This window comes from Salvelinus namaycush, chromosome 12 (genome assembly GCF_016432855.1).
Source record: "Salvelinus namaycush isolate Seneca chromosome 12, SaNama_1.0, whole genome shotgun sequence".
Taxonomy (NCBI): domain Eukaryota; kingdom Metazoa; phylum Chordata; class Actinopteri; order Salmoniformes; family Salmonidae; genus Salvelinus; species Salvelinus namaycush.
This window is the reverse complement of record NC_052318.1, coordinates 50,871,734-50,894,880: the sequence shown is the minus strand read 5'-3', so window position 1 is coordinate 50,894,880 and position 23,147 is coordinate 50,871,734. Positions and strand designations below refer to the sequence as shown.

The 23,147-nt window shown below is 41.6% G+C and overlaps 1 protein-coding gene across 1 annotated transcript; it reads left to right on the top strand.

Moving 5' to 3' along the window:
* Positions 1-2,923: 2,923 nt before the first annotated feature.
* LOC120057397 (transmembrane protein 272-like) lies at positions 2,924-22,932 on the top strand. The gene is made up of 5 exons (XM_039006006.1): positions 2,924-3,150; positions 16,609-16,692; positions 17,121-17,171; positions 17,299-17,508; positions 21,733-22,932. Exons 2-5 carry the CDS (start codon positions 16,629-16,631, stop codon positions 21,939-21,941), a joined length of 534 nt encoding a protein of 177 aa, XP_038861934.1. The 5' UTR covers positions 2,924-3,150; positions 16,609-16,628; the 3' UTR covers positions 21,942-22,932.
* Positions 22,933-23,147: the final 215 nt, after the last annotated feature.

Here is a 23,147-nt window from a genome sequence, read left to right as displayed (position 1 = left end):
GTGAAGTTCATCATTTATTTCATCTGTAGCCTCAAATTGTATGCTTTACAGATGAGTCACAGTGGGAGGACCACACAACATGTTATCGCGTGACTCCAACTTTTCTCCAATATGATTTTTTTATTTCACCTTTATTTAACCAGGTAGGCCAGTTGAGAACAAGTTCTCATTTACAACTGTGACCTGGCCAAGATAAAGCATAGCAGTGTGACAAAAACAACGGAGTTACACATAAACATAGTCAATAACACAAAATAAAATAAAAATAGAAAGATCTATGTACAGTGTGTGCAAATGTAGAAGAGTAGGGAGCAAAAGAGCAAGAGGTTAAGTAATAATATGGGGATGAGGTAGTCGGGTGTGCTATTTACAGATTGGCTGTGTACAGTGTGGCAGACCAGGGGGTTTGGTCAAGACGTTTACACAGATCAGACACGGACAGAGTGCGATTAGCTCGGTTTCAAGGGTGTTTAAATAATCAATCAAAAAGAAAAGGATAGGGTCTCATAGGGGAGACCTCTCCGGGATACCGTCTTCTGGGCTCCGGGTCTTGCTGTATCCTGTCGGGCACAAAAACTGAACTCCCTCTGCATACCTCTGCAATCGTCCCCAACTATACGGGAGTCCTTTCTTCCCGCGCTCTTTTTTGTGTGCTGCCCTTCTGGCAGCTTTATGGGCCTTGCACAGCTGGTGCGCAATCAGCCTTTGATTACTCATCAGCCCCAATTAGTCCCGACCGGAGAGCCCGTCGAGACCTGGCACGTCCAGCAGATGGAGCCATCGCCTCGTGATGTAGACTCCGTCTGTCACCAGGCCTCGACGAGTCTCCCCCTGGTGGCTGACCTGCTGTACGCCACAACAGGTACAGTGATCGGTAAGCTGCTCTGACAGCTGATGCTTAAAGTTAGAGAGAGATATAAGACTCCAGCTTCAGAGATTTTTGCAATTCGTTCCTGTCATTGTCAGCAGAGAACTGGTAGGAAAGGAGACCAAAGTAAGTGTTGGCTTTGGGGATGACCAGTGCATGATGGTTATATATCTCAATATTTGTGCATAAAAGCGTTTCTACCGACAAAAAAGATCTCACCTTGTCAATTCTGCGAGAAATGGTTGTGAAAACGCCTCGATGTGCAAATATTGATATAATAACCACCACATAGAAGTGAACTTAGAGTCACACGATGATTTGTTGTGTGGTCCTCCCACAGTGACCACATGCACACCAATATCCCCTTATGATTGGGGATAGGCTACTCAAGTATTCTGTTTTTGAGTTAATGCATTTAAACATCATATCCCGTTTACAATAACCAGGAAAAAAAAATCTTGTATCTTGGTTATGACAAACCCGGATAAGAGGCCTGGGATATGCTGATCTTATGGCATGTAAACATCTTATCCCATTTTAATGTTGTTTTTTGCGGATGTTTTTGCGGTCTGTGCAGGCTCAGTTTCACATATCATGGATGTTGTGTGATGATGTTTTCATCCGATTGTCAAACAAATCACTTCATAAAGTAGACTACCTGTTCAATCCACCATAATAATTTAGCCTACTATAATTCACTACTGGCTACTTTCACCCCTGATTTCCAACATTTGGTAGGCCATATTATAATTTGACATTTGTTTGTCAACTATAGCTTGATACATGCAGCTTCTCTTCTGTCATAATTTGTTGCACCAGAAGACTAAATACATTGATATAATTAATGCCTTAGTAATCTAACACAGGTTTCGTTTAGGGACCGGGGAGAAAACGTATTAACTCCAAAACAGTGAAACGATTGGTCCTGTGCAAAATGTCCAAATGTCATCAGTTTGACGGGTTTTAAGGAAATTAATAGCTGAGAAAATGAAGAAACATGATTCTGAAAAAGATTTCAGTTGGTCTTGGGTGCATATTTTATGTGGTTGAAATATTGTCTACTTACATAAGTGTCAATGATACTCATTCACATTTTCTCAAGAGATGCTGACAAAAATAAATATTAGATATTTTCCACTTCTGTTCCTGAGACAAAATTAACATTTGTTGTATACTTTCACTGCAAGAAATACATAATTCTCACAGGGTCGTAAAAATTGTCTACATTATCGAGATTATTATGGATAAGAGCAATAACACTTATAATTGTCAAATGGCATCGATCATGTCACCAGAATAAGACCCTTGATATTTATTGGAAAGGAGCAATGCAAGTTGATGAGCTTGATGCTCCTTTCAATAAATATTGAGGGTCTTATTCTGGTGACATGATCGATGCCATTTGACAAATAAAAGTGTTATTGCTCTTATCCATAATATACTCAATGTAGACTATTTTATTTAACCTCGACTTAAAACTATTTATCTAATCTTTAACTAGCCTTGTATCTGTGAGCTGTTGGCTAGAGTAGACACATTTGCTATTTAATGCAACAGTTTTTGTGACAAAACTACTACTACTATGAAAATTATATGGAAACACATTGGACTTTAGATTTGTATTCGTTAGGCCATGAAAACTCCGTTTTGGTCCGTCTGGTTGAAACACACCACTGGTGGTAAAATGCGCATATTTTCTTTATGCGTATTTTAGAATATTTGCATGAAAATCAGTCGCCAATTGGATGAAAACCTAGATACTTTCACATTTCCTCGAAACAGCAGAAGTTGTCAGACTTGCTGTTCTCCCTTCGACTTCCGTCTACAGTCAACAACTTTCGGTTTACCACTCAAACACGCCCGTTGGCCGTGTTCGAGAACATCAAAACGACTGCAGGGAATAGCCAACTGACTGATCTACAAATCATCTTTCATAATAAATAATTACTCATTAATATTTATAGATCAGTTGGTCACAATTTGCCCATGATACATTGCTGTTTTGATCCTCTAGCTTGTTCATATCACTGTGCGGGGTTTCGGGATGTTCAGCAACAGCGTGATCTGCTAGGATGGTCCCTCCCTCCCTCCGTCACTCCACCCCACCGGAGCAACGGAGAAAGAGGGAGGAAGTTTACAGAATTGAATTTGCTGAATCTTCAGTCTACTTTGTGTCTATACTTTCATTTAGCCTCTAATCTACATTCATCCATCCGTCTCTACTTTTATGACGCCATCGCAGTAACTGGTGATTTGTACACTGTCACAACTACGACCGACAGGTAAAATATTATTTTCGGATACTGTAAACTCTTTGCGAACTAAGATACGATGGGTATATTCATTCCGCCAATTCTGTTGCAAAACGGTTCTTAAATGGAAGCGAACGTAACGGGGAGTACCTACATGCATTTGTCTAATATAAACGTATTTGTTTTAGTTGCAAAACGTTTTGCAACGGTTTCGCAGAATGAATACACCCCATATTATGGTCAGCAGCTGGTAGGCCTACTCTGTTTAATAATTGCTGCAGAAAAGCGCAACTTTATTTGCTTGGAATGTCAAGCAACAATATAGCGTTTGTAAAATACATCGAAAGTCCCCATTCTTAACACCCGATAAATACAGTTTTTTTCCAGGTGTACCTCACCTGTTAGCCTCGTACGAACCACCCTGTTCTCGCGAGTTTACTGTTTCTGTTTCGCTACACATTCCTGTAGCGAAACAGAATGTAGGCTTGCGATATCTGGATGGTTCGTAGGGGGCTAATGTTGTAAAAGCAAGTGAGAAATGTGTTATATTGTTCACGGATAGTTTACCGACAATTAACGAGATTTGATAAATCTTGTAAATAATATCAATCCTTAACAAATACATGGCCAATTTAGGCCATCACCATATCCATAATTCTGTAGCCATAACTACAAAATATTAGTCAAATGGTGAGTGAGTGGTTGCTCTATTTCACAAGACCAAAGGAAATGCAGAAAGCATGTGATTGGTGATGTGAGATTGTAATCCTCTGCTGGAGGAGAGCCAATTTCGCAGCAGATCTGGGTTCTGTGTAATAGTTGATCCAGAGCTTGATCTGGAGTTAACACTACTTGTAGCTTCGTTTGGAGAATCAACCAACCACAGCTATGATATTATCTCACACACCAGCTGAAATATATATATATATATAAACACATTTTTACCTGGACAATTCTGTACACAATGGAAAGAGGCCCATGCAGAGAATACTGTAAGCAATGACCATTGGACTATGGCCTTGGAGGCTCAGGGTGTAGTAGGTAACATAATGTTGGATTATGGAATGTGGTTGAAATCTTAAACTGAAGCCCTCGTCAGAAAATTATAATTTCAGGGCCATTCTAAGAAGTTTCTCCATACATTCTCCTCTTTGGGGCGGCAAGTAGCATAGTGGTTAGAGCGTTGGGCCAGTAACCTGAAAGGTTGGTAGATCGAATCCCCGAGCTGACAAGGTAAAAATCTGTCGTTCTGCCCCTGAACAAGGCAGTTAACCCACTGTTCCTAGGCCGTCATTGTAAATAAGACTTGCCTAGTGAAATAAATCAAATTAATTATGTTATACTACCCTGTTCTAGTACTTATTCTACTGCTCTTTACTCAGAGACATTCTTACCCTCTTAGAGCAGCACAAGGCTCAGCCACTGAACTCGTGAAGGCTTAAACCAGATATCCTTGGCTTTTACTATGAGGCTGACTGCTGCATTGTTAGCCTCAGATGTGGAGTCATGCCTGTTCAGATTTACTAGGTAATTGGGTTACTCTGGGTTACCAGGGGTTCTGTCCATGCAGCATGTGATAGGCCATTTGTTCCCAGAGTTTTCCCTTGTGGTCAAACAGAACAGGGCCCGGTGTTATGATACCGATGATTTGTCACCACAGATGCTTTGCTTAAGTTTCTGCCACTGTGGCTAGATGGAGTAGGTCTACAGCTACATATAGTGGTTGCGTCGGGGACAACAGTTGTTGACAACTGTAGCATTGAAGCTAAAAGGCGCTGCATGGTCAATCCAATGTCTGCATTGGCCGTGCAGCATTCATGGTGATATGGGCTTTGCAGAAGTCAGGGCATACATACTTCGCGGTGCATCAGAAAGCTGTTGCGAAGGAAGCGAGTTTATACAGGACCCCCCACCCTCACCTACCGTCAACCAATCATAAATAAGAATTTGTTCTTAATAACTGACTTGCCTAGTTGAATAAAGGTTTAAAAAAAAAAAAAAAAAAAAGCTTTACGGAGCCCTCTGCATTGTTTCAAAATTTGAGGAGGTGCACAGCGTTGTAGTACAGAGCTCAATTTGACTACGCAATTGCGTCGCACCATCCACATGGCGCCTCCGACAACATTTGAATCAAGCAGGAAATGTCTTTTAGCCAAACCCTAACCTTAACCACATTCTCCTAACCTGCTCCATTAATTCACCTAGCATGCTGCGTTAGTTCTACTAACCTGACACGTTAATTAATCTTACCCACCACGTTATCCTAACCTGCCAAGTTAATTATCCTCACCTGCTATGTATCCTAAACAAACCATCTGTGCCGGCAAATCATCAGTATCACCACACCTGTTTCCCGATAGTGATGGAATTAATGCTTACAAGAGTTTTAACGATGCATCTTACCTACAACAGTCGAAGATGTAACAATACACCAAGCAGAGAGAACGGTTGCTAATTGCGTTGCTGGATTCTGATAGGATCGAAAGTAAGGGAGAGCTGCTTTCGTATCAGGCTACACATCATGAAATGCAGTACCAATCGAAAGATTGGACACACCTGCTCATTCAAGGGGTTTTCTTTATTTTGACTATTTTCTACATTGTAGGATGACAAAACTATGAAATAACACATATGGAATCATGTAGTAAGCAAAAAAGTGTTAAACAAATCAAAATATATTTTAAATGGCCTCCCGAGTGGCGCAGTGGTCTAAGGCACTGCATCGCAGTGCTAGCTATGCCACTAGAGACTCTGGGTTCGAGTCCAGGCTCTGTCGCAGCCGGCTGCAACCGGAAGACCCATGGGGCGGCGCACAATTGGCCTAGCATTGTCCGAGTTAGGGGAGAGTTTGGCCGGCAGGGATGTTCTTGTCCCATCTCACCTCCCATTGCGCACTAGTGACTCCTGTGGCGGGCCAGGCGCAGTGAATGCTGACACGGTCGCCAGGTGCACGGTGTTTCCTCTGACACATTGGTGCGGCTGGCTTTTGGGTTAAGTGGGCATTGTGTCAAGAAGCAGTGCGGCTTGGCTTGGTTGGGTTGTGTTCCGAAGGACACACAGCTCTCGACCTTCACCTCTCCTGAGTCCGTACGGGAGTTGCAGCAATGAGACAAGACTGTAACTACCAATTGGATACCACGAAATTGGGGAGAAAACAGGGTAAAGATATATTTTATATTAGAGATTCTTCAAAGTAGCCACCCTTTGCCTTGATGACAGCTGTGCACACTCTTGGCATTCTCAACCAAAAGTCTTGAAGGCGTTTCCACATATGCTGAGCCCTTTTTGGCTGCTTTTCCGTTACTCTGCGGTCCAACTCATCCCAAACCATCTCAATTGGGTTGAGGTCGGGTGATTGTGGAGGCCAGGTCATCTGATGCAGCACTCCATCACTCTCCTTCTTGGTCAAATAGCCCTTACACAGCCTGGAGGTGTGTTGGGTCATTGTCCTGTTGAAAAACAAACGATAGTCCCACTAAGCGCAAACCAGATGGGATAGCGTATCGCTGCAGAATGCTGTGGTAGCCATGCTGGTTAAGTGTGCCTTGAATTCTAAATAAATCACTGACAGTTTCACCAGCAAAGCACCCTACACCATCACACCTCCTCCTCCATGCTTCACGGTGGGAACCACACATGCGGAGAACATCCGTTCACGTACGATTTGAACCGAAAATTTTAAAAAAAATCTCACATTTGGACTCATCAGACCAAAGGACAGATTTCCACTGGTCTAATGTCCATTGCTTGTTCTTATTGGTGTCCTTCAGTAGTGGTTTCTTTGCAGCAATTCAACAATGATGGCCAGATTCACGCAGTCTCCTCTCAACAGTTGATGTTGAGATGCGTTTGTTACTTGAACACTGTGAAGCATTTATTTGGGCTGCAATTTCTGAGGTTGGTAACTAATGAACTTATCCTCTGCAGCAGAGGTAGCTCTGGGTCTTCCTTTCCTGTTGCGGTCCTCATGAGAGCCAGATTCATCATAGCGCTTGGTTTTTGCGACTGCACTAGAAGAAACTTTCAAAGTTCTTGAAATTTTCCAGATTGGCTGACCTTCATGTCTTAAAGTAATGATGGACTACCATTCCTCTGTGCTTATTTGAGCTGTTCTTGCCATAATATGGACTTGGTCTTTTACCAAATAGGGCTGACTTCTGTATACCACCCCTACCTTGTCACAACACAACTGATTGGCTCAAATGCATTATGAAGGAAAGAAATTCCACAAATGAACTTTTAATAAGGCACACCTGTTAATTGAAATACATCCCAGGCGACTACCTCATGAAGCTGGTTGAGAGAATGCCAAGAGTGTGCAAAGCTGTCATCAAGGCAAAGGGTGGCTACTTTGAAGAATCTCAAATATTTGTTTAACACTGTTGGTTACTACATGATTCCATATGTGTTATTTCATATTTTTGATGTCTTCACTATTATTTTAAAATGTAGAAAATAGTCAAAATAAAGAAAAACCCATGAATGAACAGGTGTATCCGAAATTTTGACTGGTACTATATTCTGAACAAAAATAAACCCAAAATGTAAAGTGTTGTTCCCATATTTCATGAGCTAAAATAAAAGAGCCCAAAAATGTTCCATATGCACAAAAAGCTTATTTCTCCCTGCTAGTGAGCATTTCTCCTTTGCTAAGATAATACAGCCACCTGACGGGTGTAGTATATCAAGAAGTTTATTAAACCGCATTATCATTACACAGGTGCACCTTGTGCTGGGGGCAATAAAAGGCCACTCTGAAATGTGCAGTTTTGTCAAACACAATTCTCCTCAAGTTGAGGGAGCGTGCAATTGGCATGCTGACTGCAGGAATGTCCAGATAATGTTATTTTCTCTACCATAAGCCGCCTCCAACGTTGTTTTAGAAAACTTGGCAGTACGTCCAACCGGCCACACAACCGCATACCACGTGTAACCACGCCAGCCCAGGACCTCCACATCCGGCTTCTTCACCTGCGGGATCGTCTGAGACTAGGCACCCAGACAGCTGATGAAACTGAAATTTGAAATTTCTGCACAAACTGTCAGAAACCATCTCAGGGAAGCTCATCTGTATGCTCGTCATCCTCACCAGGGTCTTGACCTGACTGCAGTTCGCCGTCGTAGCCGACTTCAGTGGGAAAATGCTCACCTTCGATGGCCACTGGCATGCTGGATAAGTGTGCTCTTCGCAGATGAATCCCAGTTTCAACTGTACCGAGCAGATGGCAGACAGCGTAGCGTGTATGGTGTCATGTGGGCGAGCAGTTTGCTGATGTCAATATTGTAAAACAGAGTGGCCCATGGTGGGGTTATGGTATGGGCAGGCATAGGCTACGGACAACTAACACAATTGTATTCTATCGATTGCAATTTGAATGCACAGAGATACCGTGTTGAGATCCTGAGGCCCATTGTCATGCCATTCATCCGCCGCCATCACCTCATGTTTCAGCATGATAATGCAGGGCCCCATGTCGCAAACTGAAAATGTCCCAGTTCTTCCATGGCCTGCATACTCACCAGACATGTCACCCATTGAGCATGTTAGGGATGCTCTGGATTGACGTGTACAACAGCGTGTTCCAGTTCCCACCAATATCAAGGAACTTCGCACAGCCATTGAAGTCAGCTGTGCCCTCGATACCATATGTGAATTGCCCCCCATCTATCTTCTGAGCTCGTGCTACTAGGTGACCTAAACTGGGACATGCTTCACACCCCGGCCGTCCTACAATCCAAGCTTGATGCCCTCAATCTCACACAAATTATCAATTAACCTACCAGGTACAACTCCAAATCCGTAAACACGGGCACCCTCATAGATGTCATCACCCTCCAAATACACCTCTGCTGTTTTCAATCAAGATCTCAGCGATCACTGCCTCATTGCCTGCATCCGTAATGGGTCTGCGACTAAACGACCACCCCTCATCACTGTCAAACTCTCCCTAAAACACTTCTGCGAGCAGGCCTTTCTAAATCGACCTGGCCGGGATATCCTGGAATGACATTGACCTCATCCCGTCAGTAGATGATGCCTGGCTATTGTTTAAAAGTGCCTTCCTCACCATCTTAAATAAGCAGGCCCCATAAAAAAAATGGAACTAGGAATAGATATAGTCCTTGGTTCACTCCAGACCTGTCTCCCCTTGACCAGCACAAAAACATCCTGTGGCGTTCTGCATTAGCATCGAATAGCCCCAGTGATATGCAACTCCATGGAGAATAAGAGCACCTCCTCCCAGCTGTCCACTGCTCTGAGGCTAGGAAGCACTGTCACCACTGATAAATCCACTATAATTGAGAATTTCAATAAGCATTTCTTTACGGCTAGCCATGCTTTCCACCTGGCTACCCCTACCCCGGTCAACTGCCTGGCACCCTCCATAGCAATCTGTCAAAGTCCCCACCATTTCTCCTTCACCCAAATCCAGATAGCTGATGTTCTGAAAGAGCTGCAAAATCTGGACCCCTACAAATCAGCCGGGCTAGACAATCTGGACCCTCTCTTTCTAAAATTATCTGCCGAAATTGTTGCAACTCCCATTACTAGCCTGTTCAACCTCTCTTTCGTATCGTCTGAGATTCCCAAAGATTGGAGAGCTGCCGCGGTCATCCCCCTCTTCAAAGGGGGTGACACTCTAGACCCAACCTGCTACAGACCTATATCTATCCTACCCTGTCTTTCTAAGGTCTTCGAAAGCCAAGTTAACAAACAGATTACCGACCATTTCGAATCCCACCGTACCTTCTCCGCTATGCAATCTGGTTTCAGAGCTGGTCATGGGTGCACCTCAGCCACGCTCAAGGTTCTAAACGACATCATAACCGCCATCGATAAGAGACATTACTGCGCAGCCGTATTCATCGACCTGGCCAAGGCTTTCGACTCTGTCAATCACCACATTCTTATTGGCAGACTCGACAGCCTTGGTTATACAAATGATTGCCTCGCCTGCTTTACCAACTACTTCTCAGAGAGTTCAGTGTGTCAAATCGGAGGGCCTGTTGTCCGAACCTCTGGCAGTCTCTATGGGGGTGCCACAGGGTTCAATCCTTGGGCCGACTCTCTTCTCTGGATACATCAATGATGTTGCTCTTGCTGCTGGTGATTCTCTGATACACCTCTACGCAGACGACACCATTCCTTATACTTCTGGCCCCTCTTTGGACACTGTTAACTAACCTCCAGACGAGCTTCAATGAATATACAACTCTCCTTCCGTGTCCTCCAACTGCTCTTAAAATGCAAGTAAAACTAAATGCATGCTATTCAATCGATCACTGCCTGCACCTGCTCACCTGTCCAGCATCACTACTCTGGATGGCTCGGACTTAGAATACGTGGACAACTACAAATACCTAAGTGTCTGGTTAGACTAAACTCTCCTTCCAGACTCACATTGAGCATCTCCAATCCAAAATGGAATCTATAAATCGGCTTCCTATATCGCAACAAAGCATCCTTCACTCATGCTGCCAAACATACCTTCGTGAAACTGACCATTCTACCGATCCTCGACTACGGTGATGTCATCTATAGCCTCCAACACTCTACTCAACAAACTGGATGCAGTTTATCACAGTGCCATCCGTTTTGTCACCAAAGCCCCATACACTACCCACCATTGCAACCTGTACGCTCTCGTTGGTTGGCCCTTGCTTCATACTCGTCGCCAAACCCACTGGCTACAGGTTATCTATAAGTCTCTGCTAGGTAAAGCCCCGCCTTATCTCAGCTCACTGGTCACCATAGCAGCACCCACTCGTCGCACGCGCTCCAGCAGGTATATCTCACTGGTCACCCCCAAAGACAATTCCTCCTTTGGTCATCTTTCCTTCCAGTTCTCTGCTGCCAATGACTGGAACGAACTGCAAAAATCTCTGAAGCTGGAGACTCATATCTCCCTCACTAGCTTTAAGTGCCAGCTGTCAGAGCAGCTCACAGACCACTGCACATAGATGGGCTATCTACCTACCTCATCCCCATACTGTATTTATTTATTTATCTTGCTCCTTTGCACCCCAGTATCTCTACTTGCACATTCATCTTCTGCACATCTATCATTCCAGTGTGTAATTGCTATATTGTAGTTGCTTCGCCACCATGGCCTATTTATTGCTTTAACTCCCTTACCTCGTTTGCACTCACTGTATATAGACATTGTTTTCTTTTGTTCTACTATAAATTTGACTATGTTTTGTTTATTCCATGTGTAACTCTGTGTTGTTGTATGTGTCGAATTGCTATGCTTTATTTTGGCCAGGTCGCAGTTGCAAATGAGAACTTGTTCTCAACTAGCCTACCTGGTAAGGTGAAATAAAATTAAAATAAAAAGAGTGGGACAACATTCCACAGACCACAATCAACAGCCTAATCAACTCTATGCGAAGGAGATGTGTCGCGCTGCTTGAGTCAAATGGTGGTCACACCAGATACTGACTGGTTCTGATCCACTCCCCTACCTTTATTTTTAAAGGTATCTGTGTCCAACATATGCATATCTGTATTCCCAGTCGTGAAATTCATAGATTATGGCCAAATGTATTTATTTAAAATTGACTGATTTCCTTTTATGAACTGTAACTCAGTTAAATCTTTGACATTTTTGCGTTTATATTTTTGTTCAGTGTACATTGAGACAAATTAGACAGTGGCAAAATATAACTAACTTGATTGAAATTGGCCTATAGCCTACTGTTTATATTTTAATTCAGTCATCTCGGTTTGTTTTTAATCAACTGCAAAGACATTGGCAACTTTGTAGTTGTAGTCAACTTTGTTCTGAAGTTATTGGCATCCCCCAAACATACACACACCCCATTTCCACACACACACACACACACACACACACTACTAAGACGCAGGCAATACTGTTGACACAACATTTGCAGTACAGTACATCATTTCTCAACCACTGGTGTACTGGTGAGACATGGTCCTCCTCTTCTTTTTTTTTACCAGCTCATGCTTAAAACAACAATATGTAAAAGTACCACTGCAGATTAAACTCACCACTATAACTGTGCCTCTACTCTAGCCATTGTGTTTGTCTCCCTGTTATGATGTCTGTCTCTGCATCTTCTCTGCTGTTACTCTGTGCTTCTTCTTGTTCTGTCTGTCTGTCTGTCTGTATGCTTAAGCATTATAGATTATAAAAGCCAAACTAACAATTTAGGTTATATTGCAAATTAGTGCCTGTCATATTTGTTCTTTTGAATCAACAACTACCCCAAGTGTTAATTAGGGTAGTAGGGGGTAACTACACCCCTGGGGTAACAATAAATGTCCTCTGTCATCACAACTGAGATATTTCAACAAAACGATTGTGGTAACTTGATCAAATTTTTTTACATTTGGAAAAAGTTGTAGATATATTCCAATGAAGTTAGATCTATATATATTTTTAAAATATACAAGTAGGAAAGCCTTATGATAAATAACCCACTTGTTTAAAGAGAAACATTTTGATAATGTTTTTAATAAAGTAGTATTATGTTGGATGAGTGTGTTGGGGGCAACTAGCCCCTCCCCCTACTAGGGGGTAACTGGCCCCTGGGGGCTAGTTACCCCTTTATAGTTATGAATTTATTTCTACCTGTCATTTAGACAATGACTAGCCCAGTTAGTGCTACTTCATGCTAACTTGCTAGCTAGTAACTTCACTAGCAGTAAATGCTAGTCAGCTAGTTAGTTAGATTAAGCTGCTAGGTGTACTAGCTAGCAACCTTACTACAGGATTGTCTGAGGTAAAATACTTTTAAAAAGATAACTTAATTTCAGTTGTAAATGTTTCCACTGGTGACATATCTTTACAGTTAATGTAACTTTATAGCCTTTCAGCTATTTTACACAGTATTTTATGTTATATAGCTAGATATCTACGTTTTTAAAGAGAGTTATTTTCAATTGGCATCTCTCCCCCTGTTTTTAGTCACAGGTGGGGACTGGATTAGGTGTGAGCAGTGCAGGAGGTGGGCTCATTAGTTGTGCTCCAATTTTACTGGGGATCGCTAGATTTGTGATTTACAGGTACAAATTAGAATTGTGCAATAGCAGAGAGAGTTGCCGCATCAATGTTACACTGAGTTAGTTCATTTGTTATATTCCAATGTTATTTATATTCCACTCCAATATTATATATATTTTTTAATGAATTAAAAACATCTTGTATGTATGTGTAACCGATGTGAAATGGCTAGCTAGTTAGCGGTGGTGCGCGCTAGCAGCCTTTCAGTCGGTTACGTCACTTGCTCTGAAACCTAGAAGTAGTGGTTGGGTAGTGATGCTTCGTGGGCGACTGTTGTTGATGTGTGCAGAGGGTCCCTGGTTCGCGCCCGGGTCGGGGCGAGGGGACAGTCTAAAGTTAAACTGTTACATATGGGAAAGGAACAACAAATACAGAAAAAAAATAGATGTGCAGGTGAGTTAAAAAGAGGGACTTTACATCAAATCTCTTCATAGTGCCGATATTAATGCTGACGTGTGAAACACCATTCCCCCCCATATTTTATTTAAATCATTATTAAAATTAGACAAGTAGACTTAGCTTTTAAGTATTACTTACTAAATAATTTCTAAATAAAACTGATTAAATGGATTTTAACACTTGTGTGAAACCCTGTGCCATATCTATACAGAAAGCAAATGGCAATAAATAAATATTGTTCAATTATTATCAATACTAACTTTGCATAATATTATAGTCTATAGTGTACAGTATATGTATATTTCCTGACCATTGGTTTCCAAATATTGTATGAGAAGACTATGCTATTCTGTCTTTCACCATAAATCACTGTTCCAATTTTACATAAGAAATGTCAATTTGTAAGTTATGAACATTTGAAAATGAATACAAATAAATATTTTTAAGAGGTAGGCTAATTTAGTACCCATTAAGTGCAGTCTGGACTTTTCACATATTTGATCCAATATTTGTCTTATAAAAAAACATTTGTAAGTAAAGTCATTAAACTTCACAAGAGATTAATCTTACATTTTATCTCCACTTTTCTTGCAAAAATGAGGGGGGGGCTTGCTCATTACAGCATCCGGCCCCAGTGAAACAGTCACGGGGCAGGGCAGATACTTGTTACAGGAATCATGAAGTTAATGCACTTTACTGTTTGACCAAATCGGGGTTTTAGCCGCCAAAAAAATTGCACGTTTTAAGTGAGGTGACAATGTAGAATGTACTCTTTCTACATTTATAGGCACATTTAAAAAAAAAAATACGATCCATGAACTTGGCTGTAATTGATGAGTCTGAGCGGGAATCTTTACGGATGCCGCATTTGAATGCGAGTTTACATGATCTCACCTTAGCCTATCAGAAAACAGGCAGTAGGGCTGATCATTATTTGATCAGCCAAATAATCATTATAGATTAGTATAACAGAGAAATTGCACAAAAATCTAAAATGAGAAACTTAAGACCCATTTGTATATAAACAAATATTTGTGTCAATTTCGACCAGCCCACCAAACTAAAAAATGGTCCAGCCCATCTGGCATTTTCCAGAATTGCCAGATGACCAATCCGCCGCCAGAGACAGATAAACCATGTGATTCTAAGTTTAGCAGAGTGTATAAAGTGACGCGTAAGGGTACAAAAAGCATCTAACAACACACTTAGCTGTTCTATGAGTGGTCTAAGGCAGGTGTTAGATTACGAGCGTTTTCAAGTGCAACATTAATATAAATGGTTTTTGGGATCAACGCGGAGATTTAATTTATTTAACCAGGAAGGGCTCATTGAGATTTAAAATCTCTTTTTCAAGAGCGTCCTGGCCAAGATTACAAAAATTACAGACAAACAACATGAACAACTACAAGTAATCTAGTAAAAACCATAGAATTCACAAGAGTATAACAAAAATCAAAAACAGCAAATTAAAAACATTGACAGGTCAGGAACCAAAGTGCTGGTCAGTGTTTCTCAGGGGACCCTAATAGCATTTGAATAGATGCATAGATGTTACATTTAGACAAAGATTTTAGAACAGGCTATCAGATTCAGAACTTGCCGTTGCACAAACATGCTGATATACACCACCAATGGTAGCAACCTGTATTAGAGCTAATGTTCTTTGCCCTAGTGCATTTAGCTAAAGGGAATTTAGCTCGCCATCTAGCTAGTTAGCAATTAGCATTAGCGATTAGGCACATGCCATCTTCCTACATTTTTTGGGGGAGTACGATACAAACTAATATTATAGAGAAAACATGTGGATTCATATTTCAAAGCAACGTGGAGAGCAGTATCGTTGTTTTGGAAAAATCTATTGAGTGCATGCTGAGAGAAACATGCACAGTGTGGAAGAACTGTCTGTCTGCTGCTTGCCTGTTGAGTGACTGGCAGTGGGGCTGCAGCCTGTCTTGTTTGAGCAGTGTAGAGAAGAGTGTTGCGGCGAAATATTGTAACACATTGAAATTTTTACAGGATTTTTTGGGGGGGGTTCATATCGTGCTCCCAAAATAAACTGCAAGTCACATGGCAAAATATTTGGTCAGTATATGCGACCAAATTGGTCACACTTTAAAGCCTATTAAAAGATAAATAATTTCAATGATATTGGAATACATTTCATGTTCATTAAATTTAAGCTTTTGTATGCTACTTTCTGTCATTTCTGAACTGCACCTGAGGTTTACTTGTTTGGTGACCTAGGTCTTGTTCATTAGGGCACGCCGTAACAAAATGTTTTGCAATGGAAACGAAAACAAGTGTTTCTTTTTGAATGAGTCCAGGGGTGTATTTAGTCGGATTCTGTTGCAAAACGTTTTGCAAATGAAACCTTTTACTCCCAACCAAAGGAGGTTGGTGGCACCTTAATTTGGGTGGACGGGTTTGAGGTAATGGCTGGAACGGAATAGGTGGAATGGTATCAAATACATTAAACACATGGTTTCCAGGTTTTTGATGGCATTCCATTTGCTCCGTTCCAGCCATTATTATGAGCCGTCTTCCCCTCAGCAGCCTCCACTGCTCCAAACGTTGAGTTCCATTTTGTTCTTAAATGGAAGTTGTAGTTCAGTCATGACTCTCTTAAAAAAAATAGTGTCTGCAAGAAGTTGGAAGGAACCATGTGGACTTCACTCCACTTTAGAGCATGGAAGAATTTGTCATTCATAGATATGCTAAGTATTTGACATGAGCTGCACACTATTCAGATTGGAATGGCAACGCGTGGAAACCATGAAATTAAAATACACTACAACTTCCGTTTATGAACCCAGCAGCTTTTAACGTCATGTTGAAGAGCGTCTGGAGTAAATCATTTATGTTGCAAAACGTATTTCCAACACTATCCAACTAATGAATACACCCCTGGTAGTCCCTCCTTGTTTCATTCAGTTTTCTTCTGTTTGGTGCCTAATGAACACGACCCGGTTGACATGTATCCATCCACAGTCGCACAGTTAAATGATGATGATTATGATGAACTCTAGACTAACAGCTCACTGTGTGCCTCACTCTGCAGATCAGTGAGTATCAGCAGAAATGGAGGACGGGACTCTACTGCAGAACATGCGCCAAGCGCCCAAACCAAGTACTCCTGTGCTTGGTATGCTACCCTACATACAGTTTAAGCTGTGTTTTTAAACTGTGTTTTTGTGTTGTCTTATGTGTGAATGTATGGGTGTATGTGTGTGGGTGTTAGGGACTATGAAAAAAAACTGCTATGTGCCATTATATGTAACCACATGTTTTATCTGATGCAACTGTAGTCTTATTTTCTCTGCCTGGTGTTTTCAGGCAGCTTGTTAAGTGGCTAGCCACTGTACACCACTGAAAGGAATAATACACAAAAAAACGACCGTTTTGGTATTTTTTTTCATTAAATCGACAGTAGATACAGTTCCAAAATGTTTTGCATGTCAGGATTCAAGTTTAAGATATAGGACTTTCAAAAAGCTAATTGCCACATTATGAATGCAGAAACATCGAAAGATAACTGTTGTGATTGTTTGCCTTGTTCCTCTGTGCCTTCAGTCATATCCAAACTCATCATGACTGCCTTGCCAGTCGCCCAGATTGCAATAGGTATGTATCATATACTATTAATTAAAAGTATTTTTATTATCCCACGCATACACACACGCAGATGTAATGTTAATTACCTTTGTTTAGCCTACTTTCTGACACCCATACACCTTCTTCTCCCTACTAGGTGGTATGTTCCTGGAGAACTGCCCCCAGCAGCGCTATATCCCCATCTACCTGGTGGTGACGGGGGTGTTTGCCCTGGCACTGGCTGTCCTGTCCTGCCTACCCTGCACCAGAGAGCAGGAAGAGGGGCAGCAGCAGAGCCCTCTCAGCACCCTTTGTACCACCTGGAACTCTCTAGTGTCACTATTCCTCTTCTGCTGGTTCATAGCAGGTGAGGAAAGATGAGTGGTTGTAAATGGTGTGAAAAACAGTGAAAAGTAAAAAGGGAAGTTGTAGGTACTTAAAGGGCTATTGCAGTTACTGATTTGGCGTGGTTTTAGATTTGATTAATTAAGAAATGCTAGCAGCCATGACTGAGTAAAAAAAGTAACTATTATATTGACAAGAGAGCAGAGTGACTGCTCTAACAATGAAAATACATGTCCTCAATGATTGAAGGCAGGCGAGATCAGGTGCGACCATTCTAGCCAATGAGGGGGCAGATAGTTGCCGGAATGCCAGGTGCATCACCTTATATCAGTACATTGGTAAAAGTCTAAACATTATGAAACTTCTATCTGATCAAATAAGCCTGACGTAATTTGACACTAGACCTCCATACAAAAAAGGTCTCATCTCACAGACAGATTTTAGGCGGAGTAAATCCTCTCGCTTTGCCTCTTCCTCTCTGACTGAATTCAAACGTGAGTTGGTTTCGGGGTGTGGTTTGAGGTGGGATTACTCTGCCTAAAATCTGGCCATTTGAGATAAGCCCTTTCCTTTCCAAAGCAAAAACAGATTAAGAAAAACTGGAATATCACATTTACATAAATATTCAGACCTTTTACTCAGTACTTTGTTGAAGTACCTTTGGCAGTGATTACAGCCTTGAGATTTCTTGCGTATAACGCTACAAGCTTGGCACACCTGTATTTGGGGAGTTTCTCCCATTTTTCTCTACAGATCCTCTCAAGCTCTGTCAGGTTGGATGTAGCCTACAAAATCGCAAAGAACGTGAAATATATTCACGTGCGCTGCACACAGCCTAGTTGCAGCGGAATATCAAATGCAGGCAGCAAGAGTGCGCAGCTCTCAACTGGTTTTGGCATGGAGCAGCTCACAGAAGGACATTGGTAGCCGGTCGGTAGGAAAAACGTTTCGACTTATGATATCTACCAGTAAATGCGAACTAAAGGCAACAATGGGTATGCAAACCAGGTATTGAAAAAGTTTGATCCGAAAGTCTTGGTTAGTAGGCTCTTTTTTATCCGCAATTCAGTCATCATGCCCTGTTTGCATTAGGGGCGTAGGCATGGGTGGGCCTGGGTGGACAAGCCCACCCACTAGGGAGCCAGACTCACCCAATCAGATTGAGCAAAAACAGAAAAATATATTATTACAAAAATAGTCCACAGTACCCCATCCCCCCAAAAAATATATTCATTTATATTTTTCTCAGACCTCCTAAATGGTCTCCTAATATGTTTTAAGCATTGTTGTGGACTTAAAATATCACGTTTGTTTTTCTATAAAGAAAGTGTGGAAAACGAATAAAAACCATGGTAAAACATAGAATTTTCACCCATGGGGCCTTTCCGTCGCTGGGCAGGCCGTTTGGGATTTTTTTGGCAAACTTTTAGTATGCACCACTACACAGGGCCGATGGAAAGACAGCAGCCACACACAGCGTGATGTTAAAGGAAAAGCAGTCCATTCACTCAGACATACTCTACCGGTCCAAAGTTTTAGAACACAGACTCATTCAAAGGTTTTCCTTTATTTTTACTATTTTCTACATTGTGGAATAATAGTGAAGACCTCAAAACTATGAAGCAACACATATGGAATCATGTAGTAAACAAAAAAAGTGTTAAATCAAAATAGATTTTAGATTCTTCAAATATCCGTCATCAAGGCAAAGGGTGGCTTTGTACAGTTGACTTGGTCTCGCCCCCTCTCTGGTCTTGACTCGATTTGCTCCGTTCTTGGTCTTGAATCGATCTCGCTTTAGGTGGTCTTACCTTATTTAGTCACGTAACGCACTCTGCAGGTGTGGCTACCTTGCTCACTCTGAATACATTTCATTCAACTGCTGAAAACCCTCCCACTTGCTGGCCAACATATTTTCTGGTGGAGTTTTCATTTTCGGTACATTTATCTTAAGCCATCCCTTTAAATACAGTGTACCTTTCATTAGAATTGGCCACCCTCCCCCTCCCTATTTTGTCGACAGACTCAATAGAATATATCGAGAGAACGGGTTCAGAATATTAGGGATCAATGAAAGAAAGCCATCTAAATATATGCATATTGGTCTCCGTTTTAACACCACCTGGTAGAGTTAAAAATACTCTGATCTTGTCATTATTTAGAGTTAGGAATGTATTTATGAATAATAAAACAGGTTGAGAGCCTTTACACATGAATGAAAATTGCCACGTTTAGTTCTTTAACCCATGGTAATGTTGGAAGATTAGTGTACATAGAATTATAATAGGAAGAATAGTGTACGATAGTAGACTCAACCCTTGTCTATTGCCTGCACTAACTATGGAACTGTGATGACACAGCCAAGTATTGCGGCATGCGACGGGTTCAAACTTTTACGGCTTAGTCTGTGCTCTGCTCCATAATGATTTAATTAGCCTACATGTCTTTTATTATACACACTATATATACAAAGTATGTGGACACCCCTTCAAATGAGTGGATTGGGCTATTTCAGCCACACCCGTTGCCGACAGGTGTATAAAATCGAAGCACACAACCATGCAATCTCCATAAAAAGGCAGTTGAATGATCTTACTGAAGAGCTCAGTGACTTTCAACTTGGCACCATCATAGGATGCCACTTTTCCAACAAGTCAGTTTGTCAAAATTCTGCCCTGCTAGAGCTGCCTCGGTCAACTGTAAGTGCTGTTATTGTGAAGTGGAAACGTCTAGGAGCAACAATGGCACAACCGCAAAGTGCTATGCCCACAAGCTCACAGAACGGGACCGCCGAGTGCTAAAGCACGTAAAGATTGTCTGTCCTCAGTTGCAACACTCACTACCGAGTTCCAAACTACCTCTGGAAGCAATGTCAGCACAATAACTTTGTCAGGAGCTTAATGAAATGGGTTTCCATGGCCGAGCAGCCGCACACAAGCTTAAGATCACCATGCGCAATGCCAAGCGTCAGCTGGAGTGGTGAAAAACTCGCCGCCATTGGACTCTAGAGCAGTTGAAATCTGTTCTCTGGAGTGATGGCAGTCCGACGGACGAATCTGGGTTTGGCAGATGTCAGGAGAACGCTACAGGCCCGAATGCAGTGCCAATTGTAAAGTTTGGTGGAGGAGGAATAATGGTCTGGGGCTGTTTTTCATGGTTTTTCACAAATCTGTGCTTCCAACTTTGTGGCAACAGTTTCAGCATGACAATGCCCCCATGCACAAAGCGGCGTCAATACAGAAAGGGTTTGTCGAGATCAGTGTGGACAAACTTGTATGGCCTACACAGAGCCCTGACCTCAACCCCATCGAACACATTTGGAATGCTGACTGCGAGCCAGGCCTCGTCGCGTTGCACATCAGTGACCAACCTCACTAATACTCCCCCCAAAAAATTATTGGTCACATATACATGGTTAGTATATGTTATTGCGAGTATAGCAAAATGATTGTGCTTCTAGTTCCAATAGTGCAGCAATATCTAACATGTAATCTAACAATTCCACAACAACTACCTAATACACACAAATAAGTGGAAATACAAGACAGGAAAATCAGAAGCCGGTATCGGTTCACAAGTTAATTTATCTTCCAATTTCGGCTTCCATTAACCAAGTTATCTTTTGCTTAGCAAACAAAATGGAGGATATAACATAAGTCACACAATCAAATAATTAAATCAAACAAAAACAGGTTTCAGTGCAAGGAAAGCACATGAACTTTAATCGTATCCTTAATGTAAATCATGATCTCATCCAAGTAATACTTATCTTAGCCAAGGATTCAAAGGAGCTCTGCCACAGCCTCCAAACAAACGTAACTTCCCTCTCACCTGCGCCTTCCCCAGGGCAGCCGCACCCCAAACAAATGTTATAAAGGGGCAGGGACAAATGGGGAGCTAATCGCATTACGCAATGATTCAAGCAATAGCACATGGGTAGAAGCATGCACAGTAATTAAGGGTATTCGTCACACCTGTGACAGGTACATAAAGATTTTGGGAGGATTAAACTAGCAGAGATCGGAGTATGTTGTTGTTTGAAAAAATCTGAACATATAGGGCCAGTCTCCTCCCTGGATTAAGAAGCACTCTCAATGAAGACTCTCTTTTTAAGTATGTTTTTTTAGTCAAGGACTTAACTTTATTTGTGCCCAGGAACCCACAAAACCAGCCCGTAATGTATTCAAAAGGGTTATCAGCCTTCCCTTCTATTTCTTCACCCTCCCTTCTATCTCTCCATCTCCAGGCAACGTGTGGATCTACTCTATATTCCCTGCAAACTATAATGAAGGAGAACCTCTCCACTGCAACAAAACCCTGTATCTGTTTGCCTTCTGGACCACCACTCTGGTATACATCTTCCTGGGCGTGCTCATGGTTGGGGGCTGCTGTGTGCTTGTCTGCATGTGTCTGTGTGGTGGAAGGGGGATGGGCTCGAACAGTGCCGACGTCTGAGGGGGAGGCGAAGGGTGCTTATCTGGGTTCAAATATGATTTTTTTCCCTTGCAAATGCTTTAGCTGCGTTTAATTGAGCTTGCCTGACACATTGGAACCAATGGAATGGTCCCAAAAGTACAACCCCTACCCATCTGGCACTCCAGTCAGGCTAAATCAAACACTGAAAAGTATTTGAAGAAAAACATCATATTTGAACCCAGGTCTATTGGGTGGGGAGGGCATGGGGATCAGGGCTCTGTTCAGGAGGGAGGTGTGTTGCAGAACTTCCAGATATGTTTTGTAGAACGGAGACAGTTGGCTTGTGTGTCATGTTTGACACGGAATCGTTTGTTTATTCCTTAAAATTCTATATGCACTGTTTTGAACATTTAAATGTCACTGAATACACCTCTGTTGGGTGGGGAGTGTGGGAGGGGTGTGGTCCTATCCAGGTCCAAGGAGGGTTCAACACACACTGCACATTGCATTAGCATTGTGAAAAATGATTATCCATATTACCATGCCTTCTAACCTTTTGTACTCACAACCTGTCTGTATGTGTGCCAAATAATCAGCTTTATATTTCCAAATGTACATTGTTAAACACTCATCTGTCTGTAATCTCTTTCTGGTCTATTCTTTACTCTGTATATTCCAGCATAAATAAATGTAATCCATATGTAATGGTGCCTCCACATGAATATGACTGTCTAGATGAGAATTTCACCCCGTAGGCATAATGTACTGAAAATAAAGTGCCAGTTGTCTTTCTCAGTGTGCTAAAATAAGATGTGTCTGGATGTGCCTCTGCCTGTTCATTCGGAGGAAAAATAGTCTATTTGAAAGAAATGTTTGTGATGCAAGTTGTTTTCCTGTGTAACGTAATGATTTTTGTGTGTTGATTAACAGAAACATTCGTTGACTGAGTAGTAGATTTAATATGTCATGCATGTCATTTGTTCAACAATACAAAATCACACTTTTAGCAAATAAACATATTCAACCTCTCTAGTAATTGCCGGTCATACACAGCTTACTTTAGCATATTAGATGTATAGTACCAGTCAAAAGATTGGACACACCTACTCATTCAAGGGTTTATCTTTATTTTTACTATTTTCTACATTGTAGAATAATAGGGAAGACATCAAAACTATGAAATATCACATATGGAATCATGTAGTAACCAAAAAACTGTTAAACAAATCAAAATAGATGTGAAAT

What these genes read in the sequence shown, in the direction of transcription:
- LOC120057397 (XM_039006006.1), top strand. Translation starts at nt 16,629, where the DNA reads ATGGAGGACGGGACTCTACTGCAGAACATGCGCCAAGCGCCCAAACCA. An exon ending in ACCAAGTACTCCTGTGCTTG is followed by an intron (nt 16,693 to 17,120) that starts GTATGCTACCCT and finishes CTGTGCCTTCAG; the next exon opens with TCATATCCAAACTCATCATG. An exon ending in AGTCGCCCAGATTGCAATAG is followed by an intron (nt 17,172 to 17,298) that starts GTATGTATCATA and finishes TCTCCCTACTAG; the next exon opens with GTGGTATGTTCCTGGAGAAC.